General features: G+C 41.0%; 1 protein-coding gene across 1 annotated transcript; it reads left to right on the top strand.

The window, feature by feature from the left end:
- The first annotated feature begins 5,228 nt into the window (after window positions 1-5,228).
- On the top strand, window positions 5,229-19,885 carry LOC307262073 (RAS guanyl-releasing protein 1-like). Its single transcript, XM_080042813.1, has 17 exons — window positions 5,229-5,396; window positions 6,065-6,240; window positions 11,143-11,250; window positions 12,752-12,812; window positions 12,904-13,035; window positions 13,691-13,844; window positions 14,023-14,196; window positions 15,030-15,146; window positions 15,241-15,516; window positions 15,878-15,958; window positions 16,820-16,924; window positions 17,103-17,212; window positions 17,702-17,846; window positions 18,009-18,045; window positions 18,449-18,580; window positions 19,238-19,560; window positions 19,673-19,885. The coding sequence occupies exons 1-17, from the start codon at window positions 5,284-5,286 to the stop codon at window positions 19,805-19,807; spliced, it is 2,379 nt and encodes a 792-aa protein (XP_079898939.1). The 5' UTR covers window positions 5,229-5,283; the 3' UTR covers window positions 19,808-19,885.
- Window positions 19,886-22,252: the final 2,367 nt, after the last annotated feature.

Here is a 22,252-nt window from a genome sequence, read left to right as displayed (position 1 = left end):
GAGGCTAGCTAGCAGCGTGAGATTAGTTTGCGTTGCGTTCAACAGCTCCTCGGTCATTTCAATTTCGACATCCTCCTTCCTGGGAAACACTATAAAACCAAGACAAATAAAACCAAGCCGTTGATAATTTTGAAATACAATAGGTTATTATTAATATTATACATGAAATGTATGTAGCCTATATCATTATATATTTTTCCTACACAAATCCCAATTATTTATTGTTTTATTAAGCTACAATGTGTACGTCTTTTATTTAGGCTACACTACAGTCTATGAATTAATCTGAAAATGTCCGACTGCCCCCTAGTGGAATAAAAAAAAAACAGCTGGACGCAGCGGTCAGGATCACTTGAAGGTAATGATATGGTCTGATATGAGATGAATTTAAGATAAGTTGTATATTTTACAAATTGTATTCAGTAGCAGGCCTGCCCACACAAATGGCTGGGCCCATGAAAACCTCCAGTCAATGGGCCCCCCTTACCCATTGCTCCTCCTATCAACAATGAGTGTGAGTGTGCTCATCCCTCAATAAACACATACATGCATTTGAAGAGAGACTAACTATCTTATCAACCAGGGACAGTTGGGGGAGCAAGGGCTTTTTTTTTTGTGTTACCTACTACATAGGTTTTTTTTGTGCTACCTAACACATAGGGTTTTTTTTGTGCTACCTAACACATAGTTTTTTTTTGTGCTACCTATGTGTTAGGTAGCACAAAAAAAAACCTATGTAGTAGGTAACACAAAAAAAAAACCTATGTAGGCCTAGTAGGTAACACATATCTATGTAGTAGGTATGTAGTAGCTACTACAATTTTGTGTACCTTTATTGTAAAGTGTTACCCCAATTTATTTTGATTCCCTTCACTCACACAATTGTTTAACAGATCAACAGATCTCTACAAAATAATCAGTTCACACAGAGACATTGTTCTTCTTTAGTATTCACTAAAGCAAACAGTTTTTTCACAATTTGCACGTTTTCTATGCTACTAGTTTCTGGTAAGATACATTTACACTAATTGATTGCACCATATATTGCACTTTTTTGTATTTCTGCACATGACATTAAATCATTTGAAATAAATAATACTTAAAAAACAACATCAACAACAAATTCTTCACACACAAATGAAAAAAGGCGGTTCTCTACATGAATAACCAAACCAACCTACCCTCAAACCTATAAAGTTGGCCTATGTTTGGTTGCAACATTTAGGCTTAGTTCATTCTCCTCTCATCACTGCAAAAGCAATCATTACAAAAAAGTTCTTAATCTTTGAACTCAAATCTGTTCAATTATTTCCAACTTCTTTGTGCCTTGTGTCTTTCTTTGCATTAAGAACTTTTTTAGGTCTATTTTTATTTTTTTATTAAATAAGACACAAGGCACAAAGACACAAGGCACTTCTTTGTGCCTTGTGTCTTTCTTTGCATTAAGAACTTTTTTAGGTCTAATTTTATTTTTTATTTTTAGAAACAATACAGAAAGCAGGACCTTGGTGGTTACAGCAATAATTAAAACAGGATGATGCTGCTCGTCAGCTTCATTGTGGTAGGACCCGGCTGGTTAGTCAATTGGCCAGGTTTCTGAAAAACTGGTCAGACCTGGCTGGTCGTGTCAACCTGAAGACTTATGTCAACGCCTTTAGAAGGCATAGTCCCCAAAGGGAAATTCTTTTTCACAAAAATGTACATTATATGGAGAGAGAATTTAAACCTGTTTGTAGAAAATTACAGAGTAACTAGCCTGTCCTGTTTATAAGAATGTAGAAGAACTACAAAAGGTACCCAACCTGTTTTTTCATGGGGTCCAAATACTTTTCACAACGACACCCAGACACAAGTAGCAGGTAGACCTACATGTGTTTTCCGTGAGCAGGAACGACTCAGGAAATATAATCCAGCCAAAACTGTTTAATATCAAAATCCAATCTTGTCACCATTTGGCACACAAAGGGTTTATAGGATGGATTATGTTTGAAACAGTTACACTCCGCTGTGCTCAATTTGAAACATTTTGAATATTTCTGCTTTTCTACTGCTTTTTAAATGGCCGTAATCAGAGCCACGGCTCTGTGTAAACACCCAACTTTTAATAGATATTGACATAAATATCTAAAAATCTAAAAATAAAGTTTAGCTTGGTTAGGTTCTTGGCTGCCAAAGACCATGGGCCCCCCAAGTGGCTGGGCCCTAGAAAGCCTTCCCACTTTCTACCCCTTATGGGCGGCCCTGTTCAGTAGGATGATGTTAAATCAGGCCAAACAAACATAGGCTTATTCGAACTCAGGGGCTCGTCTGATCAAGTAAAAAATGTAAATACTGTGAAGTAAATAGGCAAATACAAGATAAGCTTTACAGACTGACTCAAACGTGTATGTTTTATAGATGGTTACTGCTCAGTCAGATTGACTTTTTCCTAATATCTCAGTGGGGAGGCTATGGTGGTGGACCAACAGCTTGAGCAGGTTGTAAGCTTTTATAATAGGTCCACGGTTGTACATAGCCTACTTCCTACAAGTGAATGAAACACCTGTGGGATCTATATCTTCTTATAACGTAGGCTACAGTAGTTTAATACAAACTGACCACAGCACACTCCCAGATAACTCAAAATATCCACCAGGGGTTGCTCACAGCCCACGTTTTATGCTGTTAGTCTTTCACTCTTTTGATTTGAGGTTGTTTATTAGAAATCTGACAATATTCAATCTGATGAAGACACAACAAGCTACAGATTTTAATCGATATTAGAAAATTTGTGCATTTGACAATGTGTCTACAGTGTGATAGTAATACTAATAATATATTAAATGTATATAACCCTTCACAGCCCCTCTCTCTTGAACCCTTCTGTTTTCCCCTAGGATTTAGACATAGCAGCGGGGCATTTGGGGGTGCAAGTATGTTTTTTGCATTTGTAATTTCGCCCTGCCGGGATAGCAGTGGAGGTCATCGTTGGCGCAAATATTTTTATTTTTAATTCTAAATGTGGTGGTAACACCTTTTAACCGTATCATAACAGTAAAACAAAAAGGTCTTAAATGACCTCCTTCCAACACATTGATGTTAGACGAAGGGGTCTGCTGTACCCTCCCTCACCTAGTTTCCTTCAATATTTATCTAAGTTACCTTACCTCCTCTTCATCACCTGCCTCAATCAGCCTTGCAGCGGTGCACAAAATTCATGAATGTAGTGGAACTGGAAACACTGCCCTTAAGACATACATCTACATGCTGAAACCTGAAACAGGTAGGGCTGACTACTAATTGGCCATGCCACATATTGTGCGCGTGGCCACATGTGGACTGATGCCTGATGATAATAACATAAGATCGGGCCAATAACAAGCTACTTTTCTAACTTTGAACATTCCGAGGGACATAATTAGGCTTATACAGGCAGATGTAGGAATATGATCCAGCCAAATCTATCAAATAATAGCAGAAGCCGTGCTTCAATGAGATGAGTTGCAACAGGAGGATTGATTGGAATAAGTCATGTCAATCATGTCATGCCTATGGTAGAATTACATGTTTAAAAGTCTACCTTTCTATTTCCCTTTTGGACGTTTTTGTTATTACTCAGGGTTGTATGGAGACCCACAAGGAGGCAATGGTCACAAAAAACACAAAAGGCAATGTATACTGCTTCACTCATTCCTTACAGTTCAGTCAAAATGTTTGCAGTTATTCTTTATACTTCTGTCAGCAGTGCTGGGCTCAATTACATTACAACAAAAACATCAGATTTGCCGCACGGGGGCAGGCTGAAGGCAACACTTACTGGTCTGATAACAACATTGACAAGTGGTGGGGAAAAGGGCTACAGACATGCTATCTTATCAGAAGTAGCCAGACGCTAATACACAGCTCCTCATGACTTCACCCTGCCTGTGGATACACCATTGATCAAAACGCTGTTAGCACACAGGGTGGCACCTAATCGGAAGGGAGGACTCCCCGGTGGGGGCGCAGGAAGCAGAGCTGTCTCACATATAATCACAGACTGTTATTTGTCCTGTGGTGTGTGTTTCTCCTCCTGAGCCTGTTAAACTTAAGTGAAAAGAGATAATCGCAGAGCTCCAGAACTTATTTGACAACCTTCCCTTTGGCTCAAATTGTATGTTTGATGATAAAAAGAAAGCTGTGATTAAGTGCATTTCCCCTTATATCAACACTATCCTCTGTCTGTTGTGTTTGAGTGATATCCTCTTTTTTCTTTTCCTTTTTTTATGGAAAGATGTCTAAACACACTTTTTGTTTTTACGTTGCAATCCCTTAAATCAATCCTCTCTGTATGGCCCTTGGGTGGCATTTTAGCAGCCAGATGTCAACTAACTCAACGTGTTGTTTCTTGTTCCCCTTATCACAGAGCCCTGTTCTCCACCCGGATTAGTGAGATAAGACTGACTGAACTTCTTTAAAGCAGTTGAAAGATTTCAGGAAGCACCCTCTCTGGGCCACCTATACACCATGGTCAAATAACGATACCCCTCCATAAAAGAAATAATGGAAACTAGAACCACTGTTATCTTTTGGAGGAAGGTCCACCCTTTTCCTGTTCTGCGGACTGAACAAACACAAAAAAAGGCATCACATTCCACAGATTCACCAAAATGTGTGCAGGTCAGGGACCTGTGAGAGACATGTAGCCTAGTTTGACATATCTAGTGAAATTGTTTTTGTTGCCTAAAATACGATTTGATATGATGTTTGATAAACGTGTAGGTGTGGAGAATGAAAATCTATGATCAAAATTGCAACCATTATTACAGCTTCAAATGACAGTAACATGCATTAACTTCTCATTCCGTTGGAGAGATACTTCCCCGACCAAACCAAACCTAACCTTACACTCTCTGTTTCAAGTTCTTAAAGTATTAAACCTGGAAGATCTCGATTTTGGACGCGAGGATTAATAACGACATACTGTAGCCTACTGGAGACGCACCTAGCCCACAGTGTGTGTGTGTGTGTGTGTGTGTGTGTGTGTGTGTGTGTGTGTGTGTGTGTGTGTGTGTGTGTGTGTGTGTGTGTGTGTGTGTGTGTGTGTGTGTGTGTGTGTGTGTGTGTGTGTGTGTGTGTGTGTGTGTGTGTGTGTGTGTGTGTGTGAGTGACAAGCCCGGCACCGCGGCCGCCCACTCGCAGACAAGCTGTGGTGACTCTTTAATTGTGTAACGCTCATTGACGAGTCAGCACAATGCTGCCGAGACCGAGGAGGCGCACTTAGCCGAGCGGAGCGATGACTTGCTCCCATCGAGGAGAACACAGATGGACAGCCTAGTTCAGCCGCTCGTCGCCCAGTACCTCGCCATGGGATGCCAATCAAAGGAAAACAACCAAAACGAAAGTGGTGCGCCGAATGAAAAGTCAAAGGACGATGCGTAAGTCATTTGTAATTTTCTATATATTTTTAATTTTACAGAAGGATGTCTGGTGTCGTTTGGGAGACAATATGCGTTAAAAACATAGTTAGGCTATTGAACAACACATTATTTCAGTTATGATACTTGTGTTACTGACTGCTGTGCTACATAAACAGGCGTGTCTTCTTCATATGTGTCTAAATGGTGCTAAAAGTGAACCGACGCTATACCCAATTATTTTGCGCACAAACGCGCATAGGTTAATGTCCTCATAATGTGGAATCGTCGTTTCTTTCTGAGCTGCTGCTCTTCAAAAGTATAGACTAAATTCCTTCTTGTTTATTGGTCACTCAACAGTTGGATGTCCGCAATCAACCGGTATTTCCCCAAAGTCAAAGGAAGGAAATGAGAACAATGAATAACAAAATCCCAGGTGTGTGTGTGTATGTGTGGTTTTTTTTTGGGGGGGAGGTAAACTCAAACAATGGCTCCATTATTTTTGACAATTACACCGATCGTTTCATGTGCAACAGTGTGCAGGTTTCAAAAGATCATGTTTCGAAACACATAGCCTTCATACACGCACCTTACATCCTCATACGCAAAAACTGCACACTTTCATTACAATACAACTCCCCCTCCTCTCCCCCTCACTCTTCTTGTGTTGGTGTTTTTTTTTTCTCAAGGAGAGTGACGCCAGGATGCAGCTCCAGGGCTATAGTTTCTCCTCCAGGGCGTCCTCACAGGTTCCACAAACCCAGTGCGGCCCAGACCGCCCCTGGTAAATCCATGATGTCCCTGGGAAGCCTCACCAAGGGGGCCAGCTGGGAGGAGCTCATCCAAGCCTGTCTAGAGGCCTTCGGTAAGTCCACGCTGACCTGCCTGTGGCGTATAGCGATTGACTTTTGACAAACTGAATGTGTGACCATCACTCACTGATGTAGTGAGTGTGTATCTGTCTGTCCCTCCACCTTTCCTTGTGTTTTCTTAAGGCAGGCCTCTCTCAATGAAACAAGTGAGAAACTTTACACCTGAAAGTAAAATGGATTGTGTGAACGCAGTTGAATCTATTTTGTTTTCATGTAGAATTTCATGTTTTGAAGCCAAAAATCAATCCTATGGTTAGTCTGTTTTATTGATTTGAAATTTTGAAGGAAAGTACAATTTGACACTTTCTTATATGTTAAATCCTCCTGTTTATGGCTGCACTGTATTTGTGGATTAGTATTACTATTTTACTGTATGTGAGATGCACAGTGTTTTTTGAATGAGAAAAGAGCAGCAGTTAGTGATTGAGTAGGCTGTGGTTTATTCAATCAAGCAAAGATCATTGGCTTCATCAAGTTGTCTGGAGGGCTCTCAGAGTTATGGTGATTGCGTCTCTGAAGAGACAAGCTTTCAAATTACCGTTGCCTGGTTACACAAATGGATGCGGAGCAATGGAGAGGTGTTACAATGGGCTGGCACATAAAATGACATCCCATAACTACATTTATCTGTGGGCAGTAATGACAGTCTGCTGCTCATTTCAGATCCATGAAGGAAATTGAATTAATCAGAAGAGAAGTTAAGGAACTCGGAAACACGGTATAATGCTGTGCTGTGACAATCATTTAAGTGTCACTGTGAAAAATATGATATCCATACGCACATGCTCAAGATGGTATATCACCAGGTTTGTTATGACTGGGGTTCCTCGAGCAGCTTCTCCTGATAAAAAGAAGATCACAGGCTTTACCCCTAAAGGTCTGCAAGTGTTGCCACCTTTTCAAATGTGAGAGTGCACGTAGGAGCTATTTAAAGGATTACCCTATGGCACCTTCAAGCCCGGCTGAGCCGAAAGGTCAGCTCCCCTAACAGTGGTCCTCAGATGCTGGCAGCCTTTGAAATGCAGAGCACTGTGAGGTGTGGATCAATAGCTGTTGACATCATTGCCATCTCTTGGCCACGCCGCACGGCCGGGATCAACCTCCATTTTATTTATTTTTTGTACAGATTACAACTAATTTGTATTGCAGTCATCAGTGTGTGAGTGTGCGCCTGCACAGGTGAATGAATGTGTAGAAAATAAAATAAAAAACGTGTAAAATGCTTTGGATAAAAGCACAGCTTAACTTTTTAAAGGAATACTTCACCCATACGGAACCAGCGTTCTATCATTATAAAATAACTATTATAATATAATGAATTAGGTTTTTCTTCCCTCAGTCTTCCCTTGGCCCAGCTGTCCTGTTAAACCTAACCCTTACTGTGATGTCACAAGAAGGAAACTGTAGGGTTAGACAGTGAGACCATAAAAAACACTCTTCTGCCTTTTCTCAGGCTAAGATGATCCGATTTCTTTTTTTTTTTGCACATTTATACTAAATAGGATCTCCGAGTTCAATACACCTTCATATTCCAACCGGTGAAGTAGGCCTTTAATGATTAGTTTTGTCTAACTATTTAAACTGTTTAGATAGTGTAGATTCTTATCTATTACAGTTTCAACTGTTTGAGCATTACTTTTAGATATTTAAGTCTACTAAAATAAAAGAACAATTGCACTTACTGTACATATTGCAATTGTAGCACTTTGTAGTCTGGCTTATTTGAAGCTAATGTATTTACGTGATTCTTGCTGTCCTGAGTTTGTACCTTCTTGATAAAATGCACTTACTGGAAGTCGCTTTAGATAAAAGTGCCAGCTAAATTAAATGTTATGTAAGGTACATTGGTAACACTTTACAATAAGGTACACAAAATTGTAGTACCTACTACATAGATATGTGTTACCTACTACATAGGGTTTTTTTTGTGCTACCTAACATAGGTTTTTTTTTGTGCTACCTAACACAGGTTTTTTTTGTGCTACCTAACACATAGGGGTTTTTTTTTTGGTGTTACCTACTACATAAGTTTTTTTTTGTGCTACCTAACACATAGTTTTTTTTGTGCTACCTAATACATAGTTTTTTTTGTGCTACCTAACACATAGTTTTTTTTGTGCTACCTAACACAGGGTTTTTTTTGGTGTGTTACCTACTACATAAGTTTTTTTTGTGCTACCTACTACATAAGTTTTTTTTGTGCTACCTAACACATAGGGTTTTTTTGGTGTGTTATCTACTACATAAGTTTTTTTTTTCTGTTCTACCTAACACATAGTTTTTTTTGTGTTACCTAACACATAGGTTTTTTTTTTTAGTAGGTAACACACCAAAAAAAAAAACCCTATGTGTTAGGTAGCACAAAAAAAACTTATGTAGTAGGTAACACACCAAAAAAAAACCTATATAGTAGGTAACACATATCTATGTAGTAGGTACTACAATTTTGTGTACCTTATTGTAAAGTGTTACCGGTACATTCAAACATACAGTTACAGCGTGTCCTGGTTATTATGGAGAAGTGTGTTCAGTACATTACAGAGAGATAACCATCACCCTGCTGCATCTGACTCGGAATGGTCTAAAACAAAGAGACCATCCAGTCTGACAGGCTCTGTCAAAACAAGGAAAAGTGGCACGCAGCTTTGGAGCGGCTGATGAATGTCTAAGATAACCTTAAAAAGCAGGCCAGGTTATGTGGTTATCACCGCAACTGTATCATACAGTTCCAGAGGGGGGGGGGGGGGGGCTTTCCTAATTTTCCAGTCAGGAACAGACGGTCCAGAAAGGGATTTCCTCTTGCAATTAACCCTGCACAGGGAGGGTTAGTGGTTGGAAAGTTGTGAAAAAGGATGGAGCAATTGTTTACCTGATGGAGAGTCATTACTTCCTGTTGTGCATTTGCCACAGGTCTGACTTTAGCGGAATCACAGCTGATTGTTACAAAACAGTGAACTGAAGGAGGAGTCATTGATCATTTTAGTAAAACAAGCTCTATACCGTATACCCCAAGAAGAAGAAATGGGTATTTCATCATAGACATACTGTATGTCTTGACCGCATAAATATGTCACTGCTTTACCAAACATTACATTGTACACACTAGACATTGTTTCACTTCTCTTTGACACGTTGTATTGACTTGACTGGTGAGGCCATTGACATTCACTGGGTTTAGGTGGTAGTGGCTCAACAGAAACACACCCCATGCAGGATGTGAGGGCTGGATTAGTCAGCTGCGGCCGGAGCGGTGAATTGCTTACAGATAACAAAGATTAGAAAACATGTTGCCATGGCGTCCAAGGTATTTCCAAGGTGATACGGTTTAAAAGTGGGTCCACAGACGCCTGATGTCCTTGATGGTGTCAAGAGATACTGCAAAAAGCTTTGAGGGAAACAATACTCAGCCTGAGAATTCTCAAATGTTGTTCAGAATTTTCAACACAATGTGTTCATTCTCTACAGACTGTGACAGGAAGATGTAAACTGCCTGCATCTTCCTAGGATATGCAAATTATATTTTCAAAGAAGCAATTAAATGCTTTTCCTCGGCGTGTCAACCACTAGTTTACTGCAGAGGTTTTAAGTTTAGCAGAAGATAAATGGTCAGATACAGGTCAGATAATATTTTAAACTTATATAGTCTAATTAGTTTTTGTTTTAAATGACAGACAAGAAATCTTCTGGCGCTGCGGGTCTCTCTGTGTCAATTGTAGCACTGCGTCAATCAACCAAGATAAGGAAAGGTGGTCTGGTCACAAAGGGAGGAAGTGAGATATACGCAAGGAAAAAGGAAGCGAAAAAGGTAGTGAGACAAGCAAGCCAAAGAGGTTCACACAATTAGAGGAAAAGGCAAATCTTCAGAAACGTGGTCTGTGGATAGTATTACTAATGCACTACAGCAGATGCATCATTTGGCATTTTACTATTGTAAACCTAACCCTCTGTTGTCCATTGAGGGAAATACTGTATTTATGTTGTGTTTTTTACCAAGTAACCCCTTAGGTTATGAAGTGTTTCCAAGAGGAAAAGTCATATCTTCCTTTACTTGTCCTCAGTCCAGACAATGCAAAATAACATTAAATATGATTTATTTAGTATTCAAAAGGAACATTCTAGAATAATCTCTGATGCTGTGCATCTATGGACATTAGTTTATTTGAAAAGTGTGGTCTTTCCAACATTGCAAATAATCTCAAAAGTTAAAATTAAAGGATGAGGCTGTAATATCTAATTTTTTTCTTATCAATCCTCAGAAAAGACAAAAACCATCAATGGATCAATCATACTAAAAAGTATTGCCAGTGTAGCCACAACTTTATCTACAGTAGCTTATCTCTCTGAGCCACAGACTTCTATTGTTGTCAAAAAATAATAATAATACGTCAGTGCGCCACAGCACACTGCGTGCCATCATCATGTTCCTTCATTTTAATGTGTTTTATTTTATACATGAAAATATTCACTAGAGCACTTAAGGTGAATTAATTCGCAGTAATACAAATACCACAAAATGTTCTCTTGTTTCAATTATATTTAGTTAAAGCTCCAACTGTATTAGAACATTATTCAACCTTTTAATGAAAGTATATATTTCTGACCGCTTTATAAGCTGTACATCTCCATTAGGAACCACGGCACAGACAGGATGGGGGGTTCAAAGTAATGAGAGATGGACAAACACGTTCTCTGCTCTGTTTTGCTATCAGTCAATATGCAGTAGCACATTTTAACCAGTTCACTTTATGAAAGCAGTGAGGTGCGAAAGGTACAGTAAAACACATACACATAAAACCTTGTGTCACTCATGCTACTTTCATTTTAAGTACCACGTGTCATCTTGCCAGTTTTCTCCGCTGTGTGGCAAACTCAAGTGTGTGCATATTGTCTTGCAGACTCTGACGGTTGTATATGTGGAAACAGACACCTGTTGAACATCAGCCTGACCATGCACCGTCTCCTCATCTCCTCTAGTGATCTGCTGGAGAAACTCATCCTTCTATATCCTTTGATGATTCTGACATAAAGCTATAACGGCTTTTACCACAAAACAAGATTATTCAAATGGAAGCATTTCAAGCTCTGAATGTAATACTAGATCACTGGCTCCACAGTGTGCTGCTTTTCTGTGGTTGTCAACAGCAACGGGCAATCAAGCTTGTACTTGGCTAACAATGAAGCCTGTAGCTGTCAGTGAAATATGTGATAGGCAATTGGCAGTTCATGTTATACTCCTGCTGTAGACCTTTTTAAAACCTCTGTCTGTGTACATTTCCTTCACTCCTGGGCCCTGTATCTCATGCATTGAATGACAGAGAGTCTATTACCAACAGGGATTTGGTGTCTTTCAAAGTGTTTTATTCTACCTGTATCTAAAAAAAGCATATTTTCATTTTTGTAGTGCTTTTAGTGACTTGAGTGGAGGGCCTGTAATCTAGGCTTTCATTCAGGAAACAGCGGTGGCGTCACAGAGCCTCTCACAGGAGCTTACGGGCCCCGGTGAACAGCCTTGGGGTTTCAGGTGTTAATTACCTCTGCTCCCTCTTTCACACACACAAGTCCTCTTCAACTATATATAAACATAGACCGTCCATTGCTTAAAGAGGCCCCTGCTCACACAGACCTACGTCACGGACGCGCATAAACACAGAATGCCCTTCCGCTATTTTTAACTCGCTCATTCTGAGCAGAAAGACCCCGAAGGACACATCAAATAAATTCAGTGTGCGGGTCTGGATCAGGGAAGAGACACTTGGGCCATTAACAGCCTTCTTCGCAGTCTGGTCTTGGGATTGCGTAGGCAGTTCTTCTGCTCCCATGACGCAATTAGCCTTTTTATGTGCATAATTTCAAGCTGGTTTCTGCCAACAGAGAGCTATACAAACTATAGTGTCAGTCTGTTGATAGAGGCTGCTTTGTATAATAAGCAAGTGCTTTTGTTTGTATTCTATATAAATTCATAATGCAGACTGTTTGTGGTTCAAAATGTAGAGAGCAACCTTATAAATAATTGCAAGATATTGATTGAAACATTGTTAAGAGTCCTGCCACCAATCAATGCACTTCAGTCAACAGTTGGTCTACACTACAGCATATGAGGTGTTGATTGTTGTTTTGTACATTTTGTTATGCACTCACTTCTGTGTGCCAGAATGATTCAGTGACGCTCATGAGAATTTTGATTCCAGTTGCCTCCTCCCACAGCACCAAATGCCCCTTTTGTTCACCCTTTTGTTTAGCTGCTGTAGTTTGTTGTTAATAGATTTGACTGTGTGAAAGGTACTCTGCGGGCTAAATCAGCCATATGTCCAATATTTACTTTAAACATACCTGTCCTGAAGAACGTCTGAATCAGCAGATTTACTGACGAGCTGTTTTCACCGAGAAAAAGGTGCGGCTGAGACTGAGACACTGCTGACTCCTCGTGGGAAACCCCGCTTTGTTTTTACTCAGGTTAATGATAACAGTCAGTAAACATCTACTCCTTAACCAGTGCCCTTACATTTAAACTAGCGCTGGACAATGAGCAGCCAGCAGAGTGCCAAAGGATATGCTACCTCATCAGGTCAGTTCAACACACCAACGCCATTTGAGAGTCCTCCAAACTTTAGCTGTAAGTCCTGTATCAGTTACGTACTATTTTCTCTGACCTCCAGGCATTGGATTCAGGAATTCTGGATGATGTTCCGGTTGCACCACAGCTTGTCGGACAGCCTGGAACAGTTCCGGGAGCTGGTGAGAGAGCAGGGACAGGAGCGTCTTTGCTCTCTCCTAGAAACCAAATGGATGTAAGTTTTGATCTCTGACCAGCTGGCATCTGAGACATTAGGGCCTACAGGACTCTCAGTTGTTTGTTCAGCCATGGAAATGACTGAAACCAGTCACAATCAAGTATACAGACTTTGAAATGTGGACAACATGTATTTAAAGCTGCTGAAGAGTTAGTTTGACATCACAAAGTGTATATTTTGTGTCTTCTGGTCCCAGTGTTTAATTTAAGTTACTATCAATCACACTTGACTTCTTAGTATTAAGGGAAATATTCACATCTTTGGCTGATTGTTGGTATTTCAAATGGCATGTCAAATGTCTTGTTTTGTCTGACCAACCGCCTCAAACCCAAAGATATTCAATTTACTATAATAGAAGAATATAAAAACCAGCAAATGATCACATTTGTGGAGTTGGAACATTTTGATTATTAAATTCATATTGAACTTAATTTACTTTAAGTGTAAACAATTATTTCAACTGTTGCCATTTCATTTTCTGTTAAAGACAATTTCTGTCCTATTTAAAATAATGAATATATATCATGGGCTGGTTAACATGAATCTGATCCAAAAATGTCAGAAGCTGTCATATTTCCAATTTCTGTCATGTTGTCACTTAACCTTTGCTAATTGTAAATATGTTTCTGTTATTTTGCATGGTTTGTTCTAGAAGTGAACGGGACTGGTCGTGGAAGGCCAGCCAGAAGTTCAAAGCAAACAGCAGTAAAAAGAGGAAGGTCTCTCTTCTTTTTGATCACCTGGAGCCTATTGAGCTGGCTGAGCATCTCACATTCCTGGAATTCAAGTCCTTCTGCAGGATATCAGTGAGTTTACACATTAAAAGACTAAACATGGACATACAGGTGTTTCTTTTGCATATTATTTATTTATTGAACGTGCATTTCTATAAACAAAAAGTCATTAGGTGTTTCCTGCCCAAGTGAAATGCTTTGCAGTTTCCGTGCAGCACCTTATGCTCGTCTACTCTGCCCTCTCTATCAGTTTGTAGACTATCAGAACTACATCCGCAGCTGCTGCATGAAGGACATCCCCGCGATGGAACGTTCCATTGCCCTGTGTAATGGTATCTCCCAGTGGGTTCAGCTGATGGTGCTGAGCAGGCCGACCGCTCAGCTGAGAGCTGAGGTTTTCACCAAGTTTATCCACGTGGCCCAGGTAGCGGTTTAATCAACCCCACACAGTCACTCACACTGTTTCTGTTCCTGGTTTACCTAGAAGAATAAAAATGTAACTATATTTAGCACAGTTGTTCTTAGTCATTAGTTAGATAAGGTATGTGAACAGCAGAACATAGATGCAGGCAGTCTATTGTCATACTCTGAACAACACTATACACTACATAATTGGCAGTTGCATTATGCATATTCACAGAGAGCTGGTTAATGATTTTCAAGAGCTCTTCTGCGGGTTTTAGGAAATCAAAAGATCTTACCAATAGAAAAATATAAACTGAATGCTAGCTAATGGAGACATTGAGTGGAACACACTTAGACATTGGGTAGTTTGTGAAAGTGGAAAGGAGAGAGATGACTCGGGAGTGTACTCCCTGAGCAGACCTTGCTTGTTTTAAAAGGAAAAAAAATGTGAAGCTGCATGCAGCCTGCTGAGAAGCGATGCACTGGTTTCAGGGAGCCGTTAAGCAGCCTTGTTCTCTGGAAGACCCTTTTGCTCTGTCACACTAATGCACCAGTCTGCTGCTGCTCACTGCTCTCAACCTCAAAACCCACGGGTGTGGAAAACGAGTTTCACACGTAATGCTCCAGTGACAGCACGAATTAGAGAACTGAAAAGAGAGGGAAAAAAGCACTTTCAAAAAAGAGTGCGATAGCAGAGCGCAGTAAGAAAGAGCCAACAATATAAGTGGCTTACATAAGGGCACTGTTGTGGGTTATATAACCAGGGCTACCTGAACGAGTGTAATTGTGCGTGTTTATGTGCGTGTGCGTGAATAGACTGATATGTGTGCTTTGTTTGTTTGCTTCCACCAGAGTCTTCATCTTATGCACAATTACAACACACTAATGGCAGTGGTGGGAGGGCTTTGTCACAGCTCGATCTCCAGACTGAAGGACACCACTTCACATGTACCCAGTGAGGTCACCAAGGTAAAGGACACCCACCCCGAATAGGTTCAGCTCATACCAGAGTTAAAACATCCTCACATTAATCCTTTGAAAAAAATTCTACTCACTCCTGCAGGTTCTGAACGAGATGACTGACCTGCTGTCCTCCTGCAGAAACTATGACAACTATAGACAAGCTTACAACAGGTGCACAGGTTTTAAAATCCCTATCATGGGCGTCCACCTCAAGGACCTGATTTCGGTCAATGAGGCCATGTCGGACTATGTGGAGGACAACAAGGTGAACGTCCAGAAGCTCCAGGCACTCTACAGCCACATTAATGAGCTGATCCAGCTCCAACAGATCCCTCCCCGGCTGGACGCTAACAAGGACCTGGTCCATCTGTTGACGGTAGTGCATCTTTTAGGCCGCCTTTGTCTTCAGGTCCTTTTTGAACTGATACAGAGCTTCATATGATTCACTAGATTGTATTGAATGTAAGCGCCAATGCGAATGAGCGAATTACAGCGATGTGGATTGTCCGTGCTCGTGTGGGTGTGATGATAGCCTATGATCCATGAGTGTGTATTGTTGTGTGGCGCTTTAATCGTACTTGAACAACAGAATGCCCATGAAGAGATCATTGTTACCCTGTGGCCTACTTTTGCCCACATCAAAACATGTTTTCAAGGAGAAACATCTCGATATGCGGAGGGCTCTTTCTCTTTCTGTTTACCAACCATGTGCTGATGTGCTCTCTCCTGCCCTAAAGCTTTCCTTGGACCTTTACTACACTGAGGATGAGATCTATGAGCTGTCATACACCAGGGAACCCAAGAACCACAAAGCACCTGTGAGTGATAGAAGCAGACATGCTTTAAGTTAACAACTGTTTGCCAGCTGTCTTTAAAGCAATGCTTATGCATTTCAGAAATGTTGGCTTTAGACCGAGGTATTCATCTGTATTCTAAATATGAAACTACAGCTGGAAGCCTGTTAGCTTAGCTCAATGACTGGAAATAGGGGGAAGCAGCTGGCCTGTCAACCACAAGTCACATCAAATCTGATTGAGGATTTTGTAGACATTTTGGGAAAAAAGCTTATTCGTTTTCTTGTTGAGTTTGATAAGAGATCCCTCTCTCAGCAATGAGCTTCATATCCAGCTAGAGCCAGCAGGAGGTTAGATCAGCTCAGTACAAAGACTGGAAACAGAGGGGAACAGATAACCTGCCTCTGTCCAAAGGTAACAAAATCCACCTACCAGCACCTCTAAAGCTCACTAAGTAACAATTAATAGCGCTTTTGTTTTATCCGGACAAAAACAAAGTGTTTAAACGTAGCCATGATAACTGTTTCCCCCAGTTATCCAGTCTTTATGTTAAGCTAAGCTAACCGACTGCTGGCTCCAGCTACAAACAGACATGAGAAAGGTCTCAAGCGTATAATTGTATTCTCTGCATTAAGATAATAAGCATATTTCCCAACATTTAAGCAAAATACTTAAATACCATTATTAGTCTTCTCAGATTTTAATTTTTTATTTTTAACTAAAAAAACCTTGATTGGACTCTAGGCAGTTGACAGTGTAGCTTCTGCTTCTGAAAAGCAGGTAGTGCATAGATTTAGTGTAATAGAATTGCTCAGATAATATTTTACATGTGTATCTGCCTGCTCAGGCTTCATTATTTTAATGAATAATTCATTTTCTAATCAGCCAGCCACCCCCTCTCGACCTCCAATGGTTGTGAACTGGGCACCAGGGGTGGCACCTAAACCAGACCCCCGAACCATCGGCAAACATGTGCAGAGAATGGTGGACGTAAGTGCTTCCTTTTTTCAAGTGGACCCTCTGCATAGCAACTCAGCAAAGCTGTTATATAACCCTACTCGTTTTTTTAAACTATTCTTTTGGATGCTGCCATTTTGACAGCCTGCTCTCACAGCCATTGTTCATTAATAGTTGAGCAGCAACGGTGTTTGCCTCTTGTTTTTTACAGTCCGTGTTTAAGAACTACGATCACGACGAGAACGGCTTCATTTCTCAAGGGGAATTTGAGAAAATTGCTGCCAGCTTTCCCTTTTCTTTCTGTGTCATGGACAAAGAGAAGTGAGTGTTTTGACAGGTCACCCACTGTCTCAGAGCTCATTTGTGACTTCATAGGAGAGGAAGAAAAAGTGGTATTTGTAGTGACGGGTGTAGCAACAGGAAACATAAAATAGCTGCAGAAGTAACCATAACCCCCACCACCAAACAGTCACAGTTTTATTTTCTCATGCACATCCAGAGGCACATGATTCTAGCAAACCACAGAAGAGCATCAGAAGTCTCATTCTGACCTAAGCATGAAAACGGCCATAGTTGATGTTACTCTTCTCACATTACACAATGGCAAAGTGGTTTAGTGTTTAACGCATGGGGCAGTCATTAAAAGAACAGGTCAAACTTTTTTTTTTTTTACTTCTTCTTTTTGTAAGGTCAGACCTTACCAATCTATTAAAGGTGAAGTTAGATTGTTTACTACCCTTTTTATACCATATCATTCCCAGCTGTAGTTCCTCTTTTAAACAATGCTGTGTATGTGTTGTGCTTGCTCAGGGAGGGCCTCATCAGCAGAAAGGAGATCACGGCCTATTTCATGCGGGCCAGTGTCATCTGCTCCAAACTGGGTCTCGGCTTTGTCCACAACTTCCAGGAGACCACTTACATGAAACCAACGTTCTGTGACAACTGTTCAGGATTTGTAAGTGAGCACACACAAACTGAAGGGAGTTGAGGCGCATGATGAAATATATACACTGCTTTGCTGATATGTCACATTATACAACATCTCCAACTTTAAGTTTTGCCCTTTGCTTGATGATATTGAGGGAAGAGTCCATATATCCATTGTTTCCCCTTGCAGTTGTGGGGTGTCATCAAGCAAGGCTACAGATGCAAAGGTAATTATTGCACTTTTGCACAACTTTTTTTCATGTCGATCTTAAGCCAAATGTCAGTCAGTGTCATTCTTAAAAGTGAGTAGAGGTACACAGTGTCTTGTGGGGAGCAGGTAGAGTGAAGCTATCTTGAGAAGGAATAGTGTGGTTTTCTGTGTTGCACAAAGCTATTCTTGCAGCACATGAAAAAAAAGTGCAGCCAGAACCACAGTTTTTTACCCCTCCCCCGTCCTTCAAAAGATCTGAGAGCTATTTGTTTGCTTGACAGTGAGCACGCACAGCTCTGGTTGCTGCACTTGCAGAACCGACGGTGTTAAAAAAAATTCCGTGCAGAAGTCAGTTTGTTGATTTTCGGCTATTGCTAGTTCCTGTTCTGACACGCTGTGAATTCTTTTGGCTTGCTCAGACTGCGGGATGAACTGCCACAAGCTGTGCAGGGACCAGGTGGCTTTTGAGTGCAAGAAGAACGCCAAAATGACCAACGCCATGGACAGTCCCACACCGAGCTCCACGCCTGTCGGCATGGGCCCCTCAGAGGGTGGGTTTGAGTGACACGGGAACAATCCCATTGATGCACACAGTGTTGTCAAATCACAAATACTGTATACTTCTTTTACACAAGTTCCCCAAGATGAAAACTCTCACCTAAAGTATAAAGACAACAACATGCATGTAGCATGTCAGCAATCAATAAGCCCCTTTGACATGTGCCATCTGTTGGCAGAGACTTTTCAAGGCATGTGTTCATATAGAAAGCACTGTTACTTCCTGTAATCACTGCCTGCCACACTGTAAAGAAAACAATACAAGTCACAGTTTACATGATTTCACATGCGTTTGCTGCAGCTTAAAGCAAACAACTCTAGACCACATCATCTTATTTTCAGGGTTATTTCCCTGCAGGTGTCTTTAGGAACGGTTCCACTGTTCCACCCACCTGCTGTGAGAACGCTGACATGTTCAGAGCAGAATAACTTTTGTTTTTACTTAATATGGATAGCCACAACTAGACTCATCTTCAAAACACGGGGGCTATATTAACACAGCCCCTTTCTAAATGAGTCCTCATGACGTGCTGTATTGTCATGTGAGGGTGCTCGTTGATGGCTTAGTTGTTGTGAACTTATTATACAGTCAAGGTTATCATGATGAACAATCTGTGTTTGCAAAAAGCTAATATGACCCCTCTCTGTAGGTTTAGAAGAATGTCCTTTCCCCCACCCACAAGAAGAAAGAAAAGACTGGAGCCCAGAGTCCCCAGTTACCTGTAAATTGAGGCCTGGCAGGGTCCACAGTGGGACCCAGACAGAGGGACCCCAGCACCTCATCCCAGCATCCCCCGAGGCCAGCCGGCTTCAGCCGTCTCTGCTGGTCCTGACAGCCCCCAGCCTCCCACCGTGTCCCAGCCCGGTGCCCCAGAGGAAACAGAGATACTGTGCCAAGTGGGAAAACAGAGTGTGTGTTGTGCCTAAGGAGGCAGGGGAAGAGAGCAAGCCCAACTACGAATCTCTTGAATCAGTGAGTGTCAGTCAGGTGTCAGTCAATGCCACGTTTTATTTTTTCTTCCTAACAAGTGAACAGTACTTGAATGCATCGTACATCAAAACCAAATCTTCTGCGTCTTTCCCAGGACAACCAGAGGCTCCAGAAAGCCAACGAGGCACTACGTAGGAAGCTGAAGGAGGCAGAGCGGGAAGTGGATATGCTTAAGACTCTGCTGAAGAGGCATGCTCTCCATCCTGTGGAGGAGGACTCCTCCTCCTAGTCACACACACACACACACACACACACACACACACACACACACACACACACACACACACACACACACACACACACACACACACACACACACACACACACACACACACACACACACACACACACACACACACACACACACACACACACACACACACACACACACACACACACACACACACACACACACACACACACACACACACTGGACCTCCACCAGGGTGACAAGTGCTGCCCCCGTATGGCAGCATGTACAAATCTGAATCCACTGTTTAACTTTTTGATCGTGAACAGTGCAAGTATTTTATCAGTACAATGAAGTGCAGGCAAATTGGCATTACATGGTAGAAAGCGGGATTGAATCCAAAAAAGCCAATCAGTACCTCACCAATAAGAAGAACATGTTTGACGTGTGTACAGATTTATTTTACATACGTAGTACAAGAAATACAGTATAAAAGGCTGTAGTGTTATGCCCTACTTACTGTATTTTACAGTTGACAGAAACATTTCATTCATCCCAATGATCATTGCTCGCTTAATTGTGTGGACCATGGAGAGTAGTTGGAGATTTCGGTGTTAGTAAAAGGTTTATAAACATCATAAACGGATGAGTTCAGTACTTTAGAAAAAATTAGAACATCATTTGTTTGATCAAGAATTGAACTATAACGAGACCAGATATTTATGTTAAACATAAAATGGAAATCTGAGGCTGCAGCAAGTGGTTCATTGTGAGTATGACAGGTGCATTAAATATTATCATTATTATTATTATTATTATTATTATTATTATTATTATTATTATTATTATTATTATTATTATTATTAACGAGGGCACACTGATTACAGCAGCAGAATGAAAGCTGGAGGCCTCAGATGTACAGAACTGTTGTTGCTCTACACATCATTGCCACTGTTCACATGGTGTTTTTAAGCGCTTCTGTTCATATTTATTGTCTCCAACACTACACAGTTCATTTGGAGTGGCTTAAATAAGCATTTTGTACAGTATGCTGGTACCTCCAGTGAATTATTTATGCTTGTATGTGTGTTTTTTGTAGGCATCATATTGATACTTTTTACTTTTATTTCTCAGCCAGGTCATGTTATTATTGCCTTGTCCATTGTAGCAGTGTTGTGCTGTGAATGGGTGTCAAGATGTGCGTGTTTGTAATGCGTATTATGTGCTGTAAATAAGATGTTCACACAGTGCCATGTTTATTACGTCAAGGTGCATCCCTTCGCTCAGTATTGTTTCCTTATTGTAAGAATAAAACTGCATTCCATATAAAACATGTGTTACTCGGTTTGACCACTGGGAGTCACTCAAGCCTCATAATATATCCTTCAGCTTCACGTTAATGATTGTTGATACACTCGAACTCTCAGAGACTTGTACTATAAATGCTGCCCACTAATTAGCTACTTGTTCGTTAAATGGCAACTTAAATGGCAAAAAAAATCACAAAACAAAGACATAATAGTTCTATATATATCTTCTTGTCCATCATGGTGGAATGATGGATTTGTCAGTATAAACCTTAACAGACAGGTTGTGTCAACCTGTTAGGAGACCATCCTAATCTTCCTTGTACCTTAGGCTTTGCTGCCGGTAATGAGTCAAGTTTCCACGGGTACTTTTGGCCTAGAGATAATGAGAGGGCACCTGTCTGCTGTTGAAGAAGCTGGGATTCAAACCAAGTACCTTCATCCTTCAGCAACAATTGAAAACAGCAGGCGGTTTTTACTCGCCTATACCTCCTTGATGTTGGGATTCTGTGTTTACATTTATGTAGCTGTAATTCATCCTCGGAGAAAGGAAAGCCATTTGGCCCCCCTAATTGTTCCGTGATTCTTCATCTCTTGCAGCTATAATGACTTGTTGCCTTGCATTGGCTTGGCAGTGAGCAGGGACCCAGTGAAAAAAGGGATAAGTCTCTGAGGCACAACAGCAGCAGCTCCCAAGCCCAGCCTCGGTGACAGCTAATTTACTTCTATTAGAATGTGACAACCCGGCTGCAAGGGGAGTAACGCCCCAAGTCTACCAGGCTAGCGTGCACACTAATGCTGAATAATTTCCAATATCATGGCTGGCTGAGAGAAAGTGACAGAGGGAACACGTGTAAAGGCTGGGGGGATTATTCTGCCCCAGCAAAGGGAACCTCCCACACCATCATAGCTCAATAATGCAAGCATGGAAGCAGAAATGTTTGCACGCTGACATCGTACAGATTAATATGTCAGACATTCAATTTACAAACCTAACGGTGAATGTAAACATAATTAATTGCGATGCATTTAAAGCCTGAAGAAGACTGCAAAACAGATGTAGGATAACTGATACAGAGCACCACGGAGCTCTCCATACTTTAAGAGCAAAAAATGTGACACCTCAAAAGTGTGAGTAATTACTGCATACAGACAGAGATGATGTATCACCAAGCCA

The sequence above is a fragment of the Ammodytes marinus genome (assembly GCF_949987685.1).
Source record: "Ammodytes marinus genome assembly, chromosome: 15".
Taxonomy (NCBI): domain Eukaryota; kingdom Metazoa; phylum Chordata; class Actinopteri; order Uranoscopiformes; family Ammodytidae; genus Ammodytes; species Ammodytes marinus.
This window is presented reverse-complemented; position numbering and strand designations above follow the sequence as displayed.

Excerpts from the sequence above, each read along its gene's own strand:
- LOC307262073 (XM_080042813.1), top strand. The coding sequence starts at position 5,284 with ATGGACAGCCTAGTTCAGCCGCTCGTCGCCCAGTACCTCGCCATGGGA. Across the intron at positions 14,197-15,029 it reads AGTTTATCCACGTGGCCCAG|AGTCTTCATCTTATGCACAA; the intron begins GTAGCGGTTTAA and ends TGCTTCCACCAG. Across the intron at positions 18,046-18,448 it reads GCAAGGCTACAGATGCAAAG|ACTGCGGGATGAACTGCCAC; the intron begins GTAATTATTGCA and ends TGGCTTGCTCAG.